Source organism: Bos grunniens, chromosome 21 (genome assembly GCF_055505025.1).
Source record: "Bos grunniens cultivar Pamir isolate PY7600 chromosome 21, Bosgru_T2T1.0, whole genome shotgun sequence".
Classification (NCBI taxonomy): Eukaryota; Metazoa; Chordata; class Mammalia; order Artiodactyla; family Bovidae; genus Bos; species Bos grunniens.
Genome location: NC_141185.1, coordinates 15,215,106 through 15,239,406, shown reverse-complemented (window position 1 = coordinate 15,239,406; position 24,301 = coordinate 15,215,106). Strand labels below are relative to the sequence as shown.

At 45.8% G+C, this 24,301-nt stretch overlaps 1 protein-coding gene across 23 annotated transcripts in view; it reads right to left on the bottom strand.

Annotated features, from left to right (window-relative positions):
* PPIP5K1 (diphosphoinositol pentakisphosphate kinase 1) overlaps positions 1-24,301 on the bottom strand; it is a 40,135-nt gene that overhangs the window by 7,213 nt on the left and 8,621 nt on the right. For 5 of the 23 annotated variants that reach the window (XM_086363299.1, XM_086363304.1, XM_086363300.1 and 2 more), the window contains 20 exons: positions 23,903-24,064; positions 23,635-23,756; positions 22,353-22,454; positions 22,045-22,131; positions 21,848-21,923; positions 21,623-21,732; positions 21,454-21,536; positions 20,937-21,068; positions 20,643-20,764; positions 20,181-20,363; positions 18,286-18,427; positions 17,872-18,095; positions 17,433-17,560; positions 17,110-17,224; positions 16,834-16,941; positions 16,093-16,209; positions 15,773-15,937; positions 12,729-12,819; positions 9,736-9,861; positions 3,942-4,079 (listed from right to left, as the gene is read on the bottom strand). In XM_086363299.1, the coding sequence (XP_086219425.1) occupies positions 3,942-4,079; positions 9,736-9,861; positions 12,729-12,819; positions 15,773-15,937; positions 16,093-16,209; positions 16,834-16,941; positions 17,110-17,224; positions 17,433-17,560; positions 17,872-18,095; positions 18,286-18,427; positions 20,181-20,363; positions 20,643-20,764; positions 20,937-21,068; positions 21,454-21,536; positions 21,623-21,732; positions 21,848-21,923; positions 22,045-22,131; positions 22,353-22,454; positions 23,635-23,756; positions 23,903-24,064 (2,533 nt within the window). Of the gene's footprint in view, positions 1-3,941; positions 4,080-5,534; positions 5,727-8,967; positions 9,031-9,735; positions 9,862-12,019; positions 12,820-15,772; positions 15,938-16,092; positions 16,210-16,833; positions 16,942-17,109; positions 17,225-17,432; positions 17,561-17,871; positions 18,096-18,285; positions 18,428-20,180; positions 20,364-20,642; positions 20,765-20,936; positions 21,069-21,453; positions 21,537-21,622; positions 21,733-21,847; positions 21,924-22,044; positions 22,132-22,352; positions 22,455-23,634; positions 23,757-23,902; positions 24,106-24,301 lie in introns of all 23 variants that reach the window. The other 18 variants (XM_086363291.1, XM_086363293.1, XM_086363292.1 and 15 more) reach the window with 13 other exon arrangements.

The window sequence follows — 24,301 nt, the reverse complement described above, 5'->3', positions numbered from 1 at the left end:
TGAAAAAACTTAGATATTTCATTGGTTTGTAATCCCTCAAATGGTGACATTACATTAACAGATATAAAGTAATCTGTAGTATTAAAATTTCATGTGGTGGGGAGTGATTGGAGGGAAAAAATGTAAAAATACTCTATAGGATAGGATGTGATTTAAAAAAAAAGAAAAGGTTAAAAAACATGGACCTAGACCAAGAATACAACCATGGAATCCTGGTTGCTTTTAGTGGGGGATGATATGTGGAAACCAAAATCTAGGTGCTAAGAGAGCTCACTGATACTGTTTGTAATGCATTGAGTTACAAAAAGCATTAATAAACAATTTATATTGATATTATCAATTCAAATTTAATATTACAGCACTTTAAAAATATTTTTGAATTTTTACTTGTATCTTATTTATCTTACTTTGAAAATTCTTATTCCTAATAGGAACATAATTACTTATTTGCATTACTCTATTATATGTGTGTGTGTGTGCATATGACATATATGTTACAAAATAGTATCAACCTCACTATTAACAAATCACTGAATGAGGATTATAATTATTTTATAATCCTCATTTTTTTTCCACTAAAGAATTTATAGTCAAAGCACAGTACTTCAAACTTATTTGAAAAATGATTTTCCCTATGTGATTATATTACTATTTTGATATACAATTAGGGTAATTTCTTTCCTTTTTTTTCTTTTTCAATTTTAGGATTTGCTTCTTTTGATTTAGTTTTACATTCTGAAAAACATTTACAGGTTCACAAGTCAAAGATTTATAAAAAGGCATACTCAGAGGAAGTTGCTTTTTCTTCATGCCTTCAGCTCCATTTCTGTTGCTCTCCAGCAGTAAACATTTTATTAGTTTCTGGTATTTACTTTTAGAATTTCTTTTTGCAAATATGTATATTTTCCCTTTATTTTCCCTCCTTATAAAATAGGTAATGTACTATCAACACTCTTCCACAACTTTTTAAGTTAACAATATATCCTGGAGATTACTTCACATCAAGACACATATACCCACCCCCCCAAAAAAAAAAACAGACCTTCCTTACTAGTTTTAACAGAGGCACAGCACTCATTTGAGTGGACACGCCACTGTTTATTCAACCATTCTTGCACTGAAGAACCTTTGCATTGTTTCCAAAAATAATAATAAACAGCATAAATAATGTCCCAATAACTCTATACAAATGTTATTTCAACTTTGTGAACAATACCTTCAGAATAAATTCCTAAAATTGTATTATTAGAAAAGGAAGTAACTGTATCTGTAATTCTCTGAGATATTACAAAATCTACCTTCATAGGGGTTGCACCATTTTGCACTCCCACCAACAATGTATGGAACTGCCTCTCTTGCGACAGACTTGTCAAGAGACTGTGTTATTAAACTTTGGGATTTTTTTCCAAATTAATAGGTGAGATATGATATCTCAGTGTAGTTTTAGTTTGCACATTTCTTATGACCGAGGTTAAGCATCATTTCATAAATCTAATGGCCACTTGCATTTCTTTCTTTGTAAACTATCCTTCAAAAAAAATCACACTTTTGGTCTTTTCCTTCTGACATGTAAGAGTTCTCTGTATTTTAGGATGATTAAGCCTAAATGTGATATAAATTGCAGAAAAAATTTTTTTCTTTGCTTATGATACTGCTACTGGCTTGCAACATTAAAAAAAAATGTTTATATTACTTAAACATCATAATCTTTTCCTACTGTTTCCCAAATTTGAGTTTGAGTCACAATTAGGCTCTCCTTATTTTCCAGTGATAAAAGAATCTACCACCATCACCCCTGCTTACTTTTAGTACTTGCATGATTTATTTTTATTATTATTGAAGTGAAGGCCACATAACATAAAGGTAACATCTTAAAGCATATAATTCTGTGGCCTTTAACGCATCCACAATGTGCAATTGCTACCTATATCTAGTTCCAAAACATTTTCATCACAGCCCCCTCCCCCCAAAAAAGAAAACCCATATCTATTAAGAAGTCACTCCCCGTTCTACCCTACTTTCAATCCCTGGAAACCACTAATTTGCTCTCTGTCTCTGTTCTGGATCTTTCATATAAATTGAATCATACAATATGTGACTTTTTCTGTCTGGTTTCTTTCACTTGGCATGTTTTTGAGGTTCATCCATATGGCAACATGTATCAGTACTTCACTCCTTCTTATAGTTCAGTACTATGAGATTATATGCATATACCACATTTTGCTTATCCATTCTTGTATACTTCAGTCATTTCCACCTTTTGACTATTATGAATAGTGTCACCATAAACTTTTGTGTGTAAATGTTTGTTACAGTACCTGTTTTCAGTTCTTTTGAAGGGAGGGGAATTTCTGAGTCAAACAGTAATACTATATTTAGGTTTTTGAGGAACTGTGAAACTGTTTTCCACAGAGGCTGCACCCTTTTACATCTCCACCAGTAACATACAAAAATTCTAATTTGTTCATGGCATTACCAACACGTATTTTCTGCTTGCTTTTACTCTATTTCTCTCCTTTTTAAAATTATAGCCATCATAGTTGGTGTGACTTTGATCTGTATATCCCTAATGATTACTGAGGGTGAGCAGTATTTCATGTGTTTCTTGCCTATTTGTATATCTTCTCTGAAGAAGTGTCTACTCAAGTCCTTTGCTCACTTTTAAGTTGGGTTGTTTGTCTTTTTAATTAACTAATTTTTGGCTGTGTTGGGTCTTCGTTGCTGCCCAGGCTTTCGTGTTGCGGTGAGTGGGGGCTACCCTCCATCGAGGTATGCAGGCTTCTCATTGTGATGACTTCTCTGGTTGTGAAGCATGGGCTCTAGAGCATGGGTTCAGTAGCTGTGGTGCATGGGCTTTATTGCTCCGCGGCACGTGGAATCTTCCCAGACCAAGGACTGAACCTGTGTCTCCTACTTTGGCAGGCAGATTCTTACCTACTGTGCCACCAGGGAAGTCTCTGCTTGTTTTTTTGTTGTTGAAGTGTTATATTCTGGATCTTTATCAGATATATGATTTGCAAATATTTTCTCCTTTTCTATAGGCTGTCTTTTCACTTCTCTTTTTCCCCCATTTTTATTTCCTTATTATTTTTGGCTGTGGTGGGTCTTCATCGCTACATGCAAGCCTAGTCTAGTTGCAGGGAACAGGGGTTACACTCTAGTTCAGTGCAGGGCTTCCCACTGCAGTGGCCTCTCTTGTTGGAGAGCACGGGCTCTAGAGTGTGCGGGCTCAGTAGCTGTGGCCCATGGGCTTAGTTGCCCCACGATATGTGCGATCTTCCCGGACCAAGGATTGAACCTGTGTCCCCTGCATTGCCAGGAGGATTCCTAACCACTGAACCACCAGAGAAGTCTGCATGGTTTAATTTTTACTTGCAGATCTCTGAACCCTATGGAGTTTATCCTGGTATATAACATGAAGTATGGATTCAGTTTTACTTTTTGTCAAATGACTATTCAATTGTCCCAATTCCATTCCTTAAATTCTATCTTTCCCCTAGTATTTTGAAATGCTACCTTCAACCATTTCTGGACTTACTATTTTGTTTGCTTGGTCTCTGTCCATTCATGTATCAATACTACACTGTTTTCACTATAGACGTTTTATAAAATGTTTTAAAATCTGGTAGGGCCAACATGCCTTCATTGCTCTTCTTTTCAAGATTTCCTTGGCTATTCTTATTTGTTTGTTTTATGAGCACTTCAAAGTCAGTTTATCTGACTTTAGAAAAACAATAGTATTTTTATTGAGATCACATTAAATTTATAAATTAACTTTGGAAGGAGTGATAGTTCTATGCTTTTGAGTTGACCTATGCAATTAAACATTTTTTTAAGTCTACTTTTTCGGAGTGCCTATCTTTTTAACTTACCACTCAAGCTCTGGGGAGCATGGGAGTGGGGGCAGAGATAGTGGTTCAAGATAAGAGGATTCTCTATACCTGCAGACGCCTGTGCTTGGGCCTCAGTGTGGCGTTGGCAGACTCTACTCAAGAATTCACTCACTTGACGCAAGGAAAGGGCATTATGCAGTGTTTCCAGGGGGTAAATAGTAGGCACCATGGAGCACCCCTCAAATCCTGTTAGAAAACAGATGGGCAAAGTCAGTGTTATTCCTGCTGGATATACTCCAGCTGGCCGAGGAAGCATGGAGAGTCCCTGAGCACCATCAGGAGTGTCTGTGGCTTTTGGAGTGTGGGATGTCCCAGATTCGCAGGAAAGGGAACTCTAGGGCCCTACGGGGGTCTATTTCTGTCACCTCCAGATTTCCCACAAATTCCCCAACTCTGGGTGAGTGAAATCACCTCGCACCCTCCTATGGAAAGCCGGCAATGTCCCATGGGAAAATCAACACAATCCCAATAAGGTAAGCACCCATACTCTTCTTATACTTTCGGGGGTGGAGGGGGGTGTGGATGGGGAATAGAACAAAGGTCCAGAGGGAAGGGGTGCAATTGTACGTCTGAATGAGAGGTAGGGAGTCATGGAGCTGGGAAGAAACAGCAGATTTCAGGGATTACATACTAGAGAACCAGATTAAGGAGAAGGGTTTGGGACCTGAGGAGGGGTTCATGCAGATTTCGGATGTGGGTAGAAAGGCTAGGATATTTGGAAGCTGGATGGCATGCAATACACGTGAAGCTCAGCTCAGGAAAACCACATGCATGAACAGGTTGGGGGATGGAAGTTCTTTCTTGGTTATTTCCATCACATCAAAGCTTCTTTCCTCTGTTCTCACTGCAAACCCCAGACTTGCTAGGATTTCTCTATTCCTTCAGGAAAATGAGGCAAACCCCCTAGAAAAAAGAATAAATACTGATTCTCTGCTCTGAACCCAACAACTCCAATGTAGATCTACAATGTAGGGTGAAGGGTGAACCAACTCTAATCTCAGGGCCTGCTGATGGGAAAAAATGTCCCCGTTAAAGAATCAAGAAGCATACATCTCAACCACTTTTTCAGTCCCTCATCTTTCCTGTGTTTCCTTTATAGTTCCTTAGAGGGACTAAGGGTAGGCAGGACAGCAACATTTATGCAAGACATAGCCTAGAGTCTGACAATGATTAAAACCTACATAACTCAAAAGGATTATACCTGACCATCTTCTAACCTTGGGCCCTTGGTCGCTTCAAGGGTACAACTGAAACCTCTGTGCCTCCATTAGCAGCAGGAGGGCAGGAGAGGTACAGTCCCCAGATGCTCAGGGTGGCTAGAGAAACATCTGGATTTGAAGAAGGTGATCACAGAGATAAGAACAGATTCCAGGGCAAGAGACTGCTCCTGTACCGAATAGCACCGGGAATAGGTAACATTAGGAGGCAGTGAGGGAGGAGAGTGGGAAGAGGATGAGCAGCCAGCACTACAGCCACAAGGCAGCCTGGCCCCAATCCCATCCAAGCAACTAAATGCAAGTCGCATAACCTCAGGGCAGAGAGGAGAAAGGAGCAGGTGGGCGCTCCTGCCAGAAGTGCAAGAAGCAAAGCAGTCAGTCCCAGCCAGGGCAGTGGCGGCAGCCCGCTCAGTGGCAGGGGTACCGTAGAGGCACTCGGGGTCATCCTGGCCTGAGCGCAGCCAGTTCCGGAAGAGCCGCAGGTGGTAGGAGCACTGGTGCAGGTGATGTGCCAGCGCGGCGTCCAAGGACACCGGCCGGCCCCCCGTGCAGTCAGAGGAAAAACCGCGCAGCAGCCGGACCACAGGGTGCTGGTCATCCAGCAGCTCTGGAGGGGCTGGGGGACCACAGCAGGAAGCACGGAGATAAAGAGAGAGAAGAGGGAGAGACAGTGAGGGGGCGCTGGATGACAGACGCACTCCTGGGAGGCAGGGCCATTCAGCTCCAAGGTGAGCTAAGAGGGGAGCAGAGACATCAGAGCCATGGTCAGAGCCATGGGGCAGCCCTCGCAGCGGGGAAGAGTACTGGCATCATGCTAAGAGAAGTCTGGAAGAGCTGAGTCTAAAAGAACGGGCAAGTGAGACCCCATCGTGCAGCAGCCCCACCCCCGCGTCTTGTTGTGCAGAATTCAGTCAGTGCTTACAGACTGCAGTCACATCTTTCTGGACTGGGTGAGCTGGCCATTCTGTAGCTGGGAACTCCAGTGTCCCTGATCGTTCTTGGACAAAGCCTAGTTAGGGCTCGCTTCTCAGATGAATGTATTTGCAAGGTTGGGATAGAGATGAAAAGATTCAAAGTCACTGGGAGAAGGTCAAGAATGGTATAGGTGATTGAGATAAAGCCTGAAGCTAAATGGCTCCTAAAGACTCAGACCCGGTCCTCTGGACCAGACTCTGAGCCAGCCACAGACAAGGATGGTGTTAGGCAGCTGACACAGATGAGCAGCAAACCAGGTGACCTTTAAAACAGCATGTAAAAAAATGGAATCAATATGTGAAAATGCCAATACTGATTAATCATCCTTCACTCTTGTTCAAATACAGCCTTTAAAAAGGTACAGGGTCTTATAAACTGATGATAGGATCTACAGAAAGTAGGATCAAGGATGGTGGGAACAACTGCTCACAACTCCCAGACCAGAGGTGGGATCCACAGGGTGACCCATGTGACTATGGTTCCCAAGACCCTAGTTCAGATGTCTAGAGATTTCTGTATCCATGGTCACACAACTATCTGGGTCCCTAGAAGAGAATGGGCTGGGCAGATCTGGTGGGCACACTGACGCTCTGGATGAGGGAGAGCCACAGTGTCTTTCCCACTATATTAGTTCACCTTGGTAAGTTCAGCGTGCAGTTTAGTAAGGGGCCATACTTCCATACTTGAGGCAGGCAGAGGATGTGACGGCAGCTTACCAGGAATACAGGCAGGGATGGGCGGAGGGATGTTCTCCTAACAAAGCAAGGAAGTAGCAGTGCCTGGCCTCCTTCTCAAAGCCAGGTCCAGTTTCTCCAGCTGCTATTTCAAAGCCACGCATCATGGCAAAGAGATGGTAATGATGGATGGTAGGTTGGCACACTGTTGTGAACTAAGCTGCTGCAAGCAATTGTGGACAGAGCATCTACTCTGTAATTGCTGGGTCGGTCCAGTCACATTTGGCCATGGGGTAAAGCCCTCATATTGTCTTGAGGGCCAAATTAAATCTAGATAATCTCAAGCAAGAGACATAAGAACTCCAAGTCTATTTCTCCTAGATCCCAGATTCTGGTTTCTCAGGCACTTTAGCCTTCAAGCTCAAGTGCAAGAACAAAGGCCAGCAGAACCCTGAAGATGCATGCAGGGTATTGGAGGGGATCTTGAAATTACTCTCCTGCATGGTAATTGTCCAGGTCTTTCTTCCTCTCCTCCTTTTGGTAGAATTAATTCTTCTTTTCTTCAATTGGTAAAGCTGCTAACCAAGGCTTCAGGAAACTAGAGATACATACAGAGGCTTAAGGATCTATTTGGGGGATTTGGATCTTTTCTCACAGATTACTTAGGCGAGTTGTGATTTAGCTCTGAGGTCAGGGGCCCAAGTTCCTAGTACTATCTTCTGTACCCTCCCTAAGTAACAAGCCTCCAAGTCCAAATCCCAGGCGTAGTGTTGGTGCATGAGGTTATACTCTGGAGATGACTGTGGCATGAAGGCCAGAAGAGCTTGAGGCTAACCACACAGTCAGGCCACTCGGAATGGGAAGATCCTGTCACAGGCACAAATGGGAGCAGAGGATGGGGGTAGGGTGTAAACTGAAAATGTATAGACTAGTCAGACTAGGGAGACCCCAGCAGTGCTGAGTGGAGAGGTATGGCCTGAACTGGCTGAGAGACAGCAGCTGCCACTGGCTAAGGAGCAGGTGATCAGTACCTGGAGTTTCTTCCAGCCAGGAGGCCAGGCTAATTTCACCTCCCTCAGAGAGTCTTAGCTCTTGAACAGAAGAAAATCATATCAAACAAAATTGGATTTACCTTGAAGATAAGATACAACTGCAGAGAGAAACTAAGGATACAAAGGATAAAGCAAAGGTGAAGTCCTGGGCTCCTCACCACATCCTACAAATGAGACCACAGCCCTTCAGTCTGGGTTTACACAGATCTCTAAACTCTCCCACCTTAGAGTGGGCAGACCCTGTTCTTCAGTATTCTTTTTTTTTTTTTTCAGTATTCTTGAAATATGATTTATTCCTAAGCTCCCCCAGAATCCCCAGTAGATATCCTCCTCTTTACCTCCCCTTCTATGAGGCCACAGTGCTACAGAGAGGCTGGGGCAACATGGAAACCACGTGTAAACCCTCAAGGCACAATTCTTTTTCCTGAACCTACCACCTCCTACTCCTCTCTTTCTCTCTTTTATCCCATATCAATCTGGACTCCTGTTTTGTAGGCCCAGGCCCTAGATTAGTAGTAACATAAAGCAGATGTCAGGAGCACAAGAGCCACACAAAATACACACAATGGTGGGAGACAGGAATACAGAGATGGAACACAATATGCTCAAGACTAATGCCCTTTACGAGTAGGCTTGGGAACTGGGGACCACAGCATTGTTCCACAAGCAAATTAGTTGTCCACTCCAACAAAAGAACTGGTGAAAAAAATAGGAAGGTCAAAATTATATAAGCTGAGGAGTTGGGGAAAAAAAGAGAAAAGAAATGGGGATGATACAGGAAATACTACTCTCTTCCTAAGAAGGGAAACCATTATCATGTTTGTACAAAGCCTGGCAGTCATGTGATGGGAAAGGAAGAGGTGTAACTCGTTTTGGTGACAATGCTGAAAAAAAGTGACACAATGGCGATGAAGGTGACCACAGAAGTAAGACCTTGAGTTGCCCCAGGGATCGGGGCAGCCAGGCTGCGGCTGAGGCTAAGGTCTGTCACAACAAGGAGTATACCCCAGAAGGGACAGTTAGTGAGTGGTTCATTCAGAGACAGCAGGGTGTCAACACAGTGGAGGGAGAGGGAAGTCAGTGTCAGAACTCAGAGGTTAAATGTCTGGCGGTGACATGGTGAGGAGGAATGACGTTGAGTCAGAAGCAAACGTACCGTTAGTCGGATGCTTTGCAAACGACACAGAAAATCGTTTTACGGCCGGGACAAACAAGAGCTCTGGGGAGAAAAGACATCACGGGGATTATACCCACCGCGGTCCCCGCCCTCTGCTCTGGAATTTGTTCACAACATACTCTGTTCTTCACTGTTAGTAACAATCTGCTCCCACCCCCACCCTGTAGGTCCCTGTCTACTGTATTTCAATCTTTTCCTTTGGATAATCTCCTCTCAGGAATCCGTGTGTCATCTCTACCACAATAAGGCCCCACAAACAGCCCTAACCTCACCACCACATCCTCTTTTTGGTCATTCGGAAATAAAAACCTTTGCAGAAGCTCTCATCCCTTCCCCCGATCTCTTCCCAGGTTGTTTTTCCTGCCTTGGCTGAACAACGTCCCCATTCCTGACCTCCTACATTTTCAAGGTATCACTCATTCTTCCTGACCACGGGTCGCCCTTTTTGGTCCTTACCCCTAAAGGCCAGAATCCAGGAAAGAATACGAAGGTGGGGTAAACTGATGCGGCAGGGCTGTATGTGGGAGATTATGAAGGGATAAGCATAAATAAGTAGTATTCATATGGCGAGAGGGAATGCAAATGGAGGGGTGGTGGGGGTCCTGGTTCTTTCTCCCCTCGATAACTGATGCAGGAAACTCATAAGGCCAGTGTCAGTGCCATTTAAGCATGAATTGTTCTTGAGCTGTGTCTTTGCTGGCAGACGCATGAAGAAAATTGTTGCCCTCCCCAAACCCACCCACATACCATCTCGGTGCTTCAGACTGGCGGGTGGAAGCTTTTTGCCTTGGCTGCGGGCGTAGTCCTGAAGATTCGGGGCGCTGGAGGAGCCACCCAGCACTGTGGTGCTGAACAGCCCCGTGCACTGTGAGCCTGCAAGGCCGGGAGTGCATTAGTAGCCACGCAAAGCTGCAATTACCGCACAGAAGTACACACGACTTCACATGACAACATCAGGACACACATACACATAATCATTCAGAGCCACCACCCAGTGGCCACCTCTCACAACCACAGACAGCTATCACTACGGTCCATAGCCACGCTGGGCAAGCAGAGTGAGGAGTCTCCCGAAAGTCTGCTTGACGGATACAAGAGGCCACTACGAATACAGGGTTAGTCATATTAGGGGCGTCAAAGAGCTACTCAAGAGGGATAAACTGTGCTCTCTAGGTGGCTCCCAGGAATGTTCGAAGAACAGGTGGATTCCTCTTGCTCTCTCTAGACATAATTCAGTGCTCCTTATGCTCAAAATAGGGTTAGAAGAACCCAGAGATCGAGTCCCTTATATGTGTGAAAGGAAAGAACTTTGATTGGAACTAGAAACCAAGTTTTGAGTAGTCAACTCAAATACCAAGTTCTCATAAGTTCCAATTCCCCCTGTTTTTCATCCAACATTCCCTCCCTTCTGTTCTCCTTTAGCCTTTTTACCTTTCCCAAGAAAGTATGAGACTCACTAAATTTTTAAAGCTGGCATGGATTTAAAGATTGTCCAGTTCAACCTCTTGATTTTAGAGATGAAGAAACTGAGATTCAAAAAGGATGTCATTTGCTCAAGGTCATACAGTTTGTTTAGAGCTAAGCTGGACTATAATCCGGGTCTCCTAACTCTTAGGATCAACTGTATTGTTAGAAAGGAAATAATGATTTTTTTTTCATTGGGAAGAAACATAGCATTGTTTCTGAAGTGAAAATAGACACAGATTGAAAGGCATGTGAGGGCTCAGGTGATTTATGTAGAACATGCCTACTAACCGCTGAGCATCCTACTCAGGAAAACCTGATGAGCAGAAAAACAGCAAAACTCACATGCTTTTTCTGCTCTTGTAAGTTTGTTGTCTTGTAAGTCTTATGCTCATTGCCAGATGCTCACAATGTAAGTTCAAAGAAAGCAAAGAGACCTCTTGCCAATAAGAGGAGTAAACAAAACTTGAAAAATCCCTGAAGCAAGTAAATCAAGTGAGTCATGTCTCAAATCAAGAGTAGGGTTGGGCCCCTCCATGGTCCCTTCTCCTACCTACTACAGCCCACAAAGAGACAATGGGCAGGAGGAAACAAGATTAACATCGCAATTTGTGGGATCTTCTCCTCCACTTCTAGATCCATCTTAGCCAAGACCCCGGGTTTGGCGTGGGAACTTGACATTCATATGGCAAATGGACAGAGGGAGAGGAGGTCAGTTTCCTTTGAGCCCATAGAGAAGGGATTTGCTTTCAGGGGCCCCAACACTTCAGGGTCATCACAGATATCAACAAGTTCAGATGGCTAATAACTTCCGCCCTGGAACCGTGCACCATTCCTCTATGTGGCATATTCTCCTACATTTCACGTGCAAACCACCTCTAGGATAGAGCTCAAGAGAGAGACAAGGATTGCTAAATGTCTGCTTTTCTTCAGAGAAGCTGAAGCTGGCTGGCTCTATCCCAGACCACCCCCAGGCTTTGTTCTACATTCACTTCCTCCACTGGGGGATTTTTCTGGTGTAGTCCTGCCAGTGCTGTACTGCTCAGCGTTGGATCATCTCAGCGGGTAGTCTGTACCTTAGCACCACCATCTGTCCACCGCACTCAGATCTCTGCGTTGTTCTTGACAGCACTGCCTCTTAACTGGGCCAGACATACCCATCCTCTTTCCCAGCGTACCTGAAACCCAGTCTTTTCTGGGGCTTCTGGGGGAAAGAATTCCATAGCACAGATCTAGACACTAGTCATTTGTTTTTCATGCACCAAACCATCTACTTCTTTCTAGGGCTCCAGAAGACAATCTACTCCCATACAATTAGCCTGGAAAGTTCCCCCAAACCCTTCTTCTCCTTGCTGGTCCAAATGCTGGCCATTTGGGGGCCAGGAAATTAGGTGCCAAAGAGAAAAGTAACAGAAAAATGAAAGCAGCACAATGGGACAAGATAGAAAAAACAGAGTCTAGACCCCACAACATGTGTCTAACTGCCAGGTCTGGGTCCTGGCTCACGGGCACTGTCCAAAGATAGCCCCTCCCAAGGACCACTCCCCACTCCCAAAGAATACAATACCCTCTTAGGCTTGGTCCTTCCTGTAGTCTGTGTTCTTAGGAAAGGTTGAATGATGTTCTCCACCCCTCTCCAGGAATCAAAAAAATCAAGAGACATTCCCTCAAAGTCCTGAGAGAAGCCTCTGCCACTACACCAGTCTCAGATTTGTCCCTCAATTTTCAGGAAGGAAGGAAAAAAAATTACAGGATTAGGAGATGATGAAGGGGAGGGCGTGGAGGTAGGAGGGGCCAGAGCAGGGATGTAATAAACACAGGTCTCAAAGGAAGACATAGCGCAAGTTTTCCAAATGAGGAACATGACCCCTATTGAGGTGGGGGTTGGGGGAGGGGGCTCACAAGTACATCTGTTTATAGCTTTGTCTCTGATGACTCTGAATGGTCACTGTTTCTATGGACCCTTAATGTCTGGGCTAGACTAAAGGGACAGATAAGGAATAAGAAGTGAAGCCAGAAAAATGCCCTCAGTCAAAGAAATGGGGGTTGGTGTAGAAAACCAAAATACAAACACCATCCTGGAATGGAGACAATCACCTGGGGTCAAACTTCACATCTGAATATGGTTTCTCCCACGACATCCTCCCCAGCCCCATCCAACAACTCCACCAACTAGAGGACCCGAACTCCCATGACTACGGTTTCCCACAATAAAACTCTAAAGAACAGACAGACACCCCTTCCCAACAATGGTCAGAGATGCTGGAAAGCCATACCTAGGCCGCTCTGCTTCATCTCTGTCGGTGGCCGTGAAGATGAGAAGAGTCGGTGCCCACCAGGCCTCGAGGAGGAGGTCTCAGAAAGCACCTGGGGAAAGAAGACTGTGTGAACACTGAGACACTTCAGCGGAGAAGTCTAAACCCAGGCCCTGAGTTCCTGCCCCTGTGAAACCAAGCAATGTCATAAAGTTTAAGAACCAGAGTACTTCTGTGGGAAAGAAGAATACAAAGTCTAAGAATGCGTTTTACAGAGGAAACTGCCCAGGGGACCCTTCTATACTAGAAAGTACTTCTGTTTCCAAGATGCCTGTCCCTGCAGCCCTCCAATCCCAAATCTGAGAAACCATTAGTCAACCATTCTCAGTTCTCAGCAGGGCACGGTTCCTTCATCTTTATATCCTTCCGCAGAACTCAGAAAGCCCATCACAATAGCTCAGCCACAGTAAGAAGTAAAGCCCGCCCATGCCCACTTCTTTCCACGGACAGTTGTGGTTACAGCAACCATACTTAGTTTCTTTCTTTAAAAAAAAAAAAAAAAATACTTATTTGGCTTCACTGGGTCTTAGTTGCATCGTGCTAGGTCTTCAGTCTTCATTGCAGCATGTGGGATCTACTTCTGTGACCAGGGATTGAACTCTAGCCCCCTGTACTGGAAGCATGCAGTCTTAGCCACTGGACCATAAGAAGTCCCCATACTTAGTTTCTTATTTGAACCAGAAGCCCTCCCCTCCACTCCTAGAGACATGAAATGAATTTCCAAAAAGCCTACAAGAGTTCAGTCACACAACCCCCAGCACACACCCTCCTCAGCAGCGTTCTGAGTCCCTAAGTCCCAGAAGGCAAAGACAAGGGCAATCAAGGAAGACGAGGTACACAGGGACACGTGTCCGCAGGAGGCCAAGTGCATGGTGGACACAGCCCGGGACTGTAGGCTGATGGTGGGGGAAGGCCAGGGGAGGTCCCCTGACCTCTGGTGGTGCCCTCCCCTCAAGGGGATTAGGTCCAGGCTCCCCGTGCACTGAATGTTCATGACCTGCAATCAGGCCGAGTGGAAAACCGGCCATGCCTCCTCACACCCCAGGCTCTCCAAAGCCTTAATGTCCACTGGGCAGAGACAGTTGTAGGGCCAGAGAGGACGATCACCTAGGGCATGGCTGCTATGAAGGCCACAGGTTTTTAAATTCTAAACCAGTCCAAACACATAAGAGAAGAAGGGACGAAGAGAAGGGTCATAGTTGATAAGAAAAAGACTACTGATGCCTATATTTATAAAACAAGGAGAGGAACTATTACTATGAAAAGGCTGCATGAACAAGCAGCAGAGAGAAGATTTTATTGCAAAGCTGAGGAGCATATCTTGGGCAACCATCAGCCTGAAGAGCCATGGTACAAGAAGAACCAGTAACTGAGAGATAGAAATCTGATGACAACAGGAAGCTTCCTGTAAGCCTGAAAGAAAGAAATCAATTTCATCAAGTCGGGAAGATAACACACTGGGAGCTCTGCTTTGCCTATGTCTCTTGACTGCTTAAATCAGAAGAAAAGGGGGTCCAGCACAACAGGGCCAGAGGGGCTGACGTGAATGGAGAAGACACTGGATGTGGAGGAGAAGTCTATTACTTGACAATTATATGTCATTCTGTCCAAGTGGTCTACCCACATGAGTCGGCAGGGTTCTAATGTACTGTGGATACTAAGTTAACATATCTTAAGGAGTGAATGATACATACCCCACCTAAAGAAACTGAGTATTCATGACCTCAAATCCACCTTAATGTAATCAGAAAGAAAAAGATGAGTCTAGGACAGAGGCTGTAGTTTGTCTTCTCCAAAATCTGAACCATGAACCTTTGGCTGAACCTATGTAAGCTAATCATAGATTCTTCTGACATACTTCAAAGTGGAAAGGCCAGTTCCTCTAAGACAGATAACTGGTACCAAACCAAGTGAACAGATTCATCTGTCAAAGCAGGACCCACACCAGTCATGGTCCTGAGACACGGCTAAATCATGGGGTCAAAGAGTGTCAATGAGCCAAAGAAGGAAAGGATCTCTCCAGGAAGAAAAGACCAAAACTTTGGTTTTTACCCCAGGATAAAATGTAAGATTTACAAAAATCCTTTCCTCTAGGCTAGAACCAGAGCTAGACACAAACTCCAAGCACAGCAGAACACAGGCCCAGGTTGATAAACCTCATCCAAACAAAGGGGAGACAGACAGAACTCCAGGCTTGATTCCCTTTCTGGAATGAGAGTATAGATAACTCTAAAGGGGTTAAATGAAAGTGCCATTTTTAGTAAAGTGATATTTACTACCATCAGAGCCATAATATTTACCCAAGACAGCAAGAAGATGGAGAGGGCTTGGCCTTTAATCAACTGGGGGGGATTGGGGGCAGGAGGAGAAGGGGACGACAGAGGATGAGATGGCTGGATGGCATCACTGACTCGATGGACGTGAGTCTGAGTGAACTCCGGGAGTTGGTGATGGACAGGGAGGCCTGGTGTGCTGCGATTCATGGGGTCGCAAAGAGTCAGACACGACTGAGCGACTGATCTGATCTGATCTGATTGTCCTCATTGCCAACTGTTTACTGAACATCTATATGATGATGAGTATTACTTGTATTCACATATTACAGATGAAAAAAATTGAGGCTTGGAGAAGCTGCCTGTCCAAGGTCACACAGCATCTATCAAAAGAGATTTTAGCCCAGAGTTCATGCTGTTTCTATTACATTCTCTTCATTTTCTTTTAAAGAACTGCCTTTTCAAATGCATCCAGAGGCCTCCTCCTCAATCTCATCTCTTGAAGTCCTTGTCTCTCAGATGGCCCTCATCAGCATCTCAGAAGGAGCCTCCAGCTTAAAGGAGCTTTATGGGGAGACCAGCTATGAAAGTGACATTAAGGGTTACATATACATCAGGGGCAGGAGGACTCTGCTTAAGGTCCTGAGAATTCCACTGAAGGGATTCAGAGATTCACAGATATTGTCCCATGAGCATTTCTACTACTTCCTTCTCCCAGGCCCCTCCCATTACCTCCATGGAGCCGGCTTTGCGGTTACGAATGAGGGGTGATCTCTTTGGGAGGCCGGGGCCCTCAGAGGGCAGAGGCGAGGTCTGCAATGCTCGGTCTGGCTCATCTGATGCCTTCCCAGGGCACAGGTCCTCCACGCTGCCTTGGTCTGCTTTCCTCTCCTCATTCTACCCAACAGCAGGCACAGAAGGGAGAGGTGTTAATGGCCTCCAGCCTCCTACTCCAGTCTCTCCAATCCTTTCAACTTCCCTGTACTGTTTCCGAGTTTCCCACCACTTGGTTCCTAAATCTTCCCGTCCCAAATCCCAGCACTCTGACCCACCTCAGAAGAGGCTGGACGGAATCCACAGCCAGTGGGGGCACTGCCTTCTTCCTCGACACCTTTCACTCCAGGGCTGAAGTGCAATTCAACGTGGAACCGCTCCTCCGACAAGGGATCCTACGGGGCATCACCAGAGGAAGGGGAAGTTAGCGAAGTTGAGTATGGTGGTGGAAGACCAGGCAGGGACGATGGAGAAACTCAAGAGGTCACATCCTCCCAGGGAGGGCTGAGGTTTCAGTGTCTCACCCTCCTCTACAGTAACAGCTCCCCACAGTCTAGTCTCATGGGATCCTCATGTCCTCACCTCCACGTGACTTTCCAACTTCCAGTTCTACAATGGAAGTAGAATGGGGAATCCCCCCCAACCATCTCCTACAGGAATTCAGCTTTGCTACAGTACACACAGCAGTACATTTAAAGGTATCTTTGGGGAGCCAGGTGAATAAGGTATATGTGTAACTGTTTGAGAGGAGAAACATTATTTTTTCTCATTATAACACCGTTCAAATTCCATGCCCTCCCTAATGTCAGAGCTCTGTTCTCTGGTATCTCTGACTCAACATCAACCCAGACCATGTCTTTCATTCCAGGGGGAACCTCCTGGACACGCTCTGCGTGCTGCACTTAGACACCACACGTAACTGGATTCCACAGATTCTAAGGATAAGAAAGTTTTCCCCTAAAAGGCGATGGAGGAGAAAGAAGGGGCCCCCTCCTCATCCTGCCCTGTTAGCTCCTCACCCGGGTGTTGTCCTCATAGAGCATGATGACAATCTGGGTCATGTAGTTGAGCTCTGAGATGGCACTGAGATAAGCCAAAGCTCGCTGCCACTGTGTATCCTTGGTTTCCTGCCAAATGCGAGAAGAGGTGGGCCAGTGCCCAAGGATGAGGGCATCAGCAAATGGGCAGGGAGACATGGAAACTAGAGGAAGCTTGCAGTGAAAAAAATGAGGAGGAGAGCAAAAGAACGCTGGGACAGGAAGCTCATAGGCTGAGGGAAAAAGGAAGATCCTTACATCCAGAAGTCCCCCATAGCGGAAGACACTCAGTAGGGAGTGCACGTGGCTTTCACTGGTGAAGTAGAGACGTGTTCGAACATGGCGGCCTGGAGAGAGCACCCCTCGGGAGTACCTGAGACAACAGCCAGGTCACTCACACTGTCAGCCCATTGTCTTCCCGGCCCACCACAAACTCCCTCCTCCCGCCTCAAAGCCTCTCTCCTTTCCATCCCAGAACCCCCTTCCATTCTCAGTTCCCCAAGCGGTCTGGCCTGGGTTCCTCCAGAGCTCCCTGACACGCCCCCTCCCTCCATCCAGCACCCCGCCCAGCCCTCCCTCACAGGGGATGCAGCTTGTTGACAGACTCATCCTCGTGGGTTCTCTGCAGGTCAAGCAGTATCTTCCGCAACAGTGGGAGACAGAAGCCCACGGCAATTTCCAGTTTCTCCTCCCGGCTGATCCCATATTCCTAGGGGCCACAGGCCAGGAATAAGCATCTCGACAAATCTCTTTTTCCTCTCGCCTCATACTCCCAGGCCCAAGGTCATGCTTGTCTTCACCTCGGGTCTCGGGCTCCTTCCCAGTTCACAGCATTCCTCCTCCCTAGGTTTCTCCCCAGTTAGCCTCTTCGGCTTCCTCAGAGCCAGTATTGTAGCAACTCAACTAATCCCTTCTCTAGCTTCTATCCCCTGGTCCCCACCGCATGCCTCCTTTCTGCCTTTTCTCTCCTTCCTGCCCAGTGCCCCTGGCCCCAGACTCGATCCCTTCCGTGAGACACACCTGGGGAATGACTACATCAGCCAGCGCCTTAGAGAGACGGAGCAGCTCTGCTGTGCCTTGAAGTCCCAGACTCCCATTGTGCTGTACATCATACTTGACACAGTCGTAGATGTCAGGGATCTTACTGATGTCATAGCGCCCACTCTTCTGCCGGAAGTCACGCTCCAGCTTGCTCCAACGCTGCAGCATCAGCTCTAGTGTCTCGCTGTGGTAGAGCTGCAGGTCTGGAAGGCGGACAGACAGTCAGAGAGAACCAGAGGCTTTACCTCTAACCGAAGGCCCTGGCACACCTGAAGCAGAGCCACAGAGATGAGGATGACTTGTCTCAGACATGTAGGAGAGGGCACACAGTGGCCTGAGGAACCCATCCATACCCAAAACCCTGAAAAGGAAGACAGCAGTGTTCGAACTCACCTACAGACTTGGGGTCCTGCATCCGTTCCCGGATCTGGTGAGTGAGGTTTTCAATCAGGTCAAATACTTGATCACAGACCTTCACAGGATTCTGGATAACAGCCATGGAGCTGAGGAGGGAAGTGCTTCCAGTGGGAGCCAGCTGTGGAGAACAGAGACATGGAGAACAAGACAGACTCAGTGCCAACTGCCCAGGCTCCTGTGCACTCATCACAGAGACTGCCAGCAAACCGGCTCTGTCTGTCGGCTCACTCCCACAAGCATTCCCAGGCTTCTGGGAACACTAGCAGTTCCAGTGAGGGGACTGGCCTAGCATACAGCTACCTGAGAATGGGTCATCTTAAAAGTTTTGAAGTCCAAGGAAATAAAACAGATCTAGGTCTTCTTGGGGCTTCTAAAATACTCAGAGAAAATGCTGGGGAATAAAGATTCAATGCAAATCCCCACAGAATGTTTTCATGAGTGGATAATAGAAATGACATTATCTTATTCCTCTAAACAAGGTGCTAGCTTGAACCTAGAGCAGAGGTGCCGCCTCAGAACTAAGTCCAACTCAAGCATGTAGGATGGTCCCAGTCAATGAAGAACGGGGAGAGGGCGAGGAGACCGCAGGTGGAATGCACGCATTCTACCTCACTCCTCACAGGTTCCATTCTTGCTGGCCAAGGGTAGCAAGGCAAAAAGGAAAAGATGCCTTAGCATTTTTTGATTTGACATTGAGCAATGACTTGGAAAATAAGGTAGCAAGGTCCTGCCCCTTTATCGAGGCCAGCTCAGAGAAGAGCACAGAAAATGCTATTCTCTAGAACAGATCCTAAGCATCCGGGCAACTTTAAGAAAGACCCTGGAGAGAGGTCTCAGAAGAAGCTGAACCTGCCGCCACCTTGATCTTGGACTTCCAGCTTCCAGGACTGTGAGAAAATAAATATCTGTGGTTCAAGATAAAAAAAAAAAAAAGAAAGACCCTAAGCAAGACCAGTTGAGCCTAGAATGGTGAGTGAGAAGATAAAAATGGTTTTTGTCTTAAGTTACTGAGTTTGGGGTGGTTTTTAATACAGCAGTAGACAAATTGAAAAATTCTTTTATTGAAAATCCTTGGGATCAGCTGTGTTTTGGAACTGAGAATTTTTTGGACTTTAAGAAGTTAATACAGAGCATATGCCATATGTTAGATAATACCTCCAGCAGGGCCTAGGTCATAACCAAACACTGTTCTATTTCTGCAGCAAAATGTATATGATTATTTTACACAAGATGGGATAAACAGGGATTAGAAAGAGTCTTATCATGTTGGATTTTGCTGCCAAAGGAGTATCTTCTTTTTAAATTTATTTATTTTTGGCTGCGCTGGGTCTCTGTTGCTGGGCTTTCTCTAGTTGTGGTGAGCAGGGGCAACTCTCTGGTTGTGATGCATGGGCTTCTCACCGCGGTGGCTTCTACTGTCTCAGAGCACAGGCTCTAGGGCATGCGGGCTTTAATAGCCGCAGCGCTCAGGCTCAGTGGTTGCCGTTCCCTGACTCTAGAGCACGGGCTCAGCAGTAGTCACGCATGGATTTAGCGGCTCTGAGGCATATGGGATCTTCCTGGATCAGAGACTGAATCTGTGTTCCCTGCACTGGCAGGTGAATTCTTAACCAATGGACCACCAGACTTCCCTGCCAAATGAGTCTTGGTGGCAAGGTTATAAAAATCTTTCTGATTTTCAAAATTCTAGATGACAGATTGTGGACCCATACTTACCTCAAAGGGTGGGCAAGGATTAAATGACTGAATGTATGGAAAGCATGTGAAACAGTGCCTGGCACGTCATAAGTACCATTACTGATGGCTATTATTTAAAACTCTAGGACTTTGGAAGTGGGGTGTATTGGGCACAAAGATAGGGACAGCCTGACCTGATTGTAATCCTCAGGGCCAAAGGGCGCATCCTGCTGCAGAATGTGATGTAGCCGAGCCTTCACACGGTGCTGGCAGCTGCTCAGGGAATCCCCATCGCTGTCCAAGAGCCCGTTCATGTTGGCACTCTTCACCATTTGTACCAAAATGGGTGTCAACTCCCCTTCTAGAGCCAGAAGGCCCTGGAGGGAAAGCACGAAGTCCATCAAGTTTTCCTTCTATTCCACTTCCCCTAGGCTTCGATGGTCCCAGAGATCAAATGGGAGCTGGCTTGGGGGAGCTGGGGTGCAGATCAAGGGACCATCCCATTAAATATTCTCAGTAGCATAGGATGTAGTCATACACAAGCAGAAACTCCTCTGAGTTGGCACACAAATCCTCTGAAATTTCCTGACTAGTTCTCCAAACTGTGCTTCTCTACCTAATGGAAGCTGGGACTGTGGGAGAACTAGAGTGAGCACCTTAGCAAAGGCTGCGGCAGTCATCTGGACACGGCCCTCATCAGAGGCGTAAATCTTGAGATCGTGGCGGAAAGTGCTATGGAGACGAAGCAGCCCACAGCCAGGAAAGCCAGCATAGTCACCTGGGGGCAAAGGGAAGACCAGAAATGGACGGCTATGCACACCCAAGAATGCGCATTTCCCCTTTAACCTCCCCAATACCTCTGTCCCTTTGTTTCCTCAACTTACTCTCTAATCATCGTATCTCAGCCCTGCTATGTATCTACACCTCCCCGGCCCCCGCCAGACACTCACCCTGTCCTCCAGGGTACATGCAGCGGAAAGCTCGCCCCAGTTCCTCAGCCTGAACACGGCCAGCCGGGGTCAGTTCTCCACCCCACTTCAGTACCAGCAAGAGGGATGGGGCCAGGGCCTCCCGCTGTGTATCTGCAGGAATAAGAGGGAGTGAACAGGTCTAGACCTAAGGAAAACAGTGTGTGCTTAGTCACCCAGTGGTGTCTGACTCTTGCAACCCCATGGACTGCAGCCCACTAGGCTCCTCTGTCCATGGGATTTCCCAGGCAAGAATACTGGAGTGGGTTGCCATTTCCTCCTCCAGGGGATCTTTTCGACGCAGGGATTGAACCAGCATTTCCTGCATTGCAGGCAGATTCTTTACTGTTGAGAAAGTGTGGAAGCACAAGGAAAACAGTGGGGACATCTAAATGCTAAGTCTTCTGAGGAGCCCAGAAAGGTGATTTGGGAGAGAGGTCATCTAAAGGTTCAAGAATAAAAGATGTGAGTAGTAAAGGAAAGAACTGTTATGCCTCACCTTGCCCCTCATTAGAAGCTTTTACTCCATGAGGGTAGTAAGTCAGCTGCACCTTCCGGTTGATGCCTGAGAAGTGACCGTACCTGCAGGATAAACTCACAGTTTGCTTTCTACCCCAGCGCCCAATTCTTATGGCTATTGACACCCTTTTTCCTATCCCCTTTCTCACATCTCCAGCACAGATTTTAACTGCTCCAATTTCCCCGTCTTCTCCTCGATCTCACCACCTGGTTCTTTCTCCAGTTCAGCCAATAGCAGCCGTGTGATGTCCAGCACCTCCTGGAGGAAATAATAGGGTGTCCACGCAGGAGGCCAAGTCCTGGCTGGCTAGGCTTTCATCCTGGCCTCTGTCTTTTCATAGCACTGCTCCTGCCAGCCAGATTCATCATCTTACCTGTAGCTGCTCTGGCCGCTTCAGTTTTAATTTCCCTGTCTTGTAACCACCATGTTTTTCGAATAGACTAAAAAATCTGAAGAAAGGAGGAGAAGCTTCAGTAAGGGCTGAGAAAGGCAAAAAACCTCTGGGAGGTGCCCCTCCCCATTTCCCTTACAAAAACCTATTTGTCTAGATTAGAACACTCGGCTTTTTACCTTGGGTGTGTCACCTCCATCTTCATCTTCTGCTTGGGTGTACGATCCCCATGACGAATGATTGCAATGACACAACGAAGTTCCATCCTAAGACAGGGAATGCTGTTAGAGACACTTCCCCATCCCACCCCACACCGCCACCCATTTCATCCTACTCGCCATGTCAAAGAACACAGGAAAGATTATCTGAGATGAGGAATACAGGTAGGCTCCACCGGTCAGATGGCACAGGGGCAGGAAGTGACCACTGGTCTGACTTAGATGTCTTAAGTGGTTACTCCAGATTTTTAATTTTTACTTTTGCTCACATAGTGCCAGAAGTGGTAGGGACAATGGGAATGTCCTCAGCCTCCATGGGGATGGACCACGGGATCTGGAACTGCGGGGCAAGCTCCCGCATTATGGTGTTCCTAGAAGGGGAAACATGAAGAACCCACGTGAATATGAATGAACCAGAGCTACACATCTGAATGAAGTTCAAAAAAACTAACAATATGTTAATATAAAATCTAAAGACATGCAAAAAAAAAATCCCTATATGTGTAATAAAGATTGTGTTTACCTCTGGGTGGGAGGGGAGGGGATGTTATTAGTAAGGGTTATGTAGGGGCTTCAATTCTATGTGCTTGCTTTTTTTGTTGTTGTTGCACCACACAGCTTGTACGATCTTAGTTCTGTGACCACGTATTGAACCTGGGCCCTCAGCAGTGAAAGTGCCAAGTCCTAACCACTGGGCTACCAGGGAATTCCCTCAACTATATTCTTAATATTTTATTTCTTAAGCTCAATGGTGAATATACCGATACTCACCATAGCCATCATTCCTTAAACATTTTTTAATGTTTTACATATTAAAAAGTCAAGTTGAGAGACAGTGTTATGGTATGATCACATTTAGTACAATAAATGGTCTGTTTATATACAGAAGAAAAAGACATATTGTTATGTCTAAAACAGTTAACAGTAATTCCCTCTGGGGAGAGCCATGTTGGGAAGGCAAGAGAGTTGAGGAGCCCTTTCTCTACTTTCCTTTTTCACTTTTAAATCATTTTTACAGCATTTAAAGTACAGGCAGACCTCAGGGACATTGAGAGTTCAGTTCCAGACCACTGCAATACAGTGAATATCTCTATAAAGTGAGTCACAGGAGTTTTCTTGTTTGGCAGTGGATATGAAAGTTACCGTAGTCTAGTAAGTATGCAATAGTATTATGTATAAAAAAAACAATATACATACATTAATTAAAAAATACTTTATTGCTAAAAAGTGCTAACCATTATCTGAGCCTTCAGCAAGTTCTAATCTTTTTGCAATAGTAACATCAAAGATCACTGATTGCAGATCACTATGACAAGCATAACAAGAAAAATACTGTGAGAATTGCCAAAATGTCACACAGAGACATGAAGTTAGGAAATGCTGTTAGAAAAATGGTGAAAATAGACTTGCTCAAAGGTTGCCACAAACCTTCAAAATGTAAAAAAACACAATACCTGCAAAGTTCAACAAAACAAGGTGTCTTTAAAGTAAAACTTTGCTATTCTCCTCTTTAAGCCCATTCTCCCCAGCCCAGACCACTGTGTCCCTTACCCTAGAATCTTGGCACAATCATCATAGTATTTCATTGAATTCTTGACAAAACTGAAGCCATTGACATCACACACAAAGGAGTGACCATTGGCACGGAGGAGATCAAAACCACAAACTGTTTGCTGCAAGGGGAAGAAGGGAAGATGAGAACAAGAGGGCCACGCTTCCTTCTCAGCTTCGCCCCACCAACCTCTCCCTCATGCCACAGCCCCTCCCCTGCACCCCTCCTGCTCGTGCACAACCTCCCTACCAAGGGGCCTCCCTTCACCTTAAAAGCTACGCAGACTTTCCTGGCCACCAGCTTTTCCATGGCGGTCAGCATGACTGGATATCGAATCTCTTTTCCCTCACTGTCTCGTTCAACCTTCCCATCCAAAGCTGGAGATTTTCTGGCTTCAGCATGGGCATAGTCTGGCCCCACTGTGTACACCTGCAGGTACATAGCATCACTGAGTATGCCCACAGCTCACCCTGTATATGAGAAGGCAATATGAGCGTCATGTCTGTAGGCTAGTTTCCCAGGAAACATAAACAAAACAAACAAATCCCCTGAGTATTAAGAACAAGAAGACTGACTTTTTTTTTTTTTTAACTGAGATGGAACTTCAGTATCATTATGAAAGTTTCTCCATGGGACTCTAAAACTATTGCCTAGTCCTTACTAAGA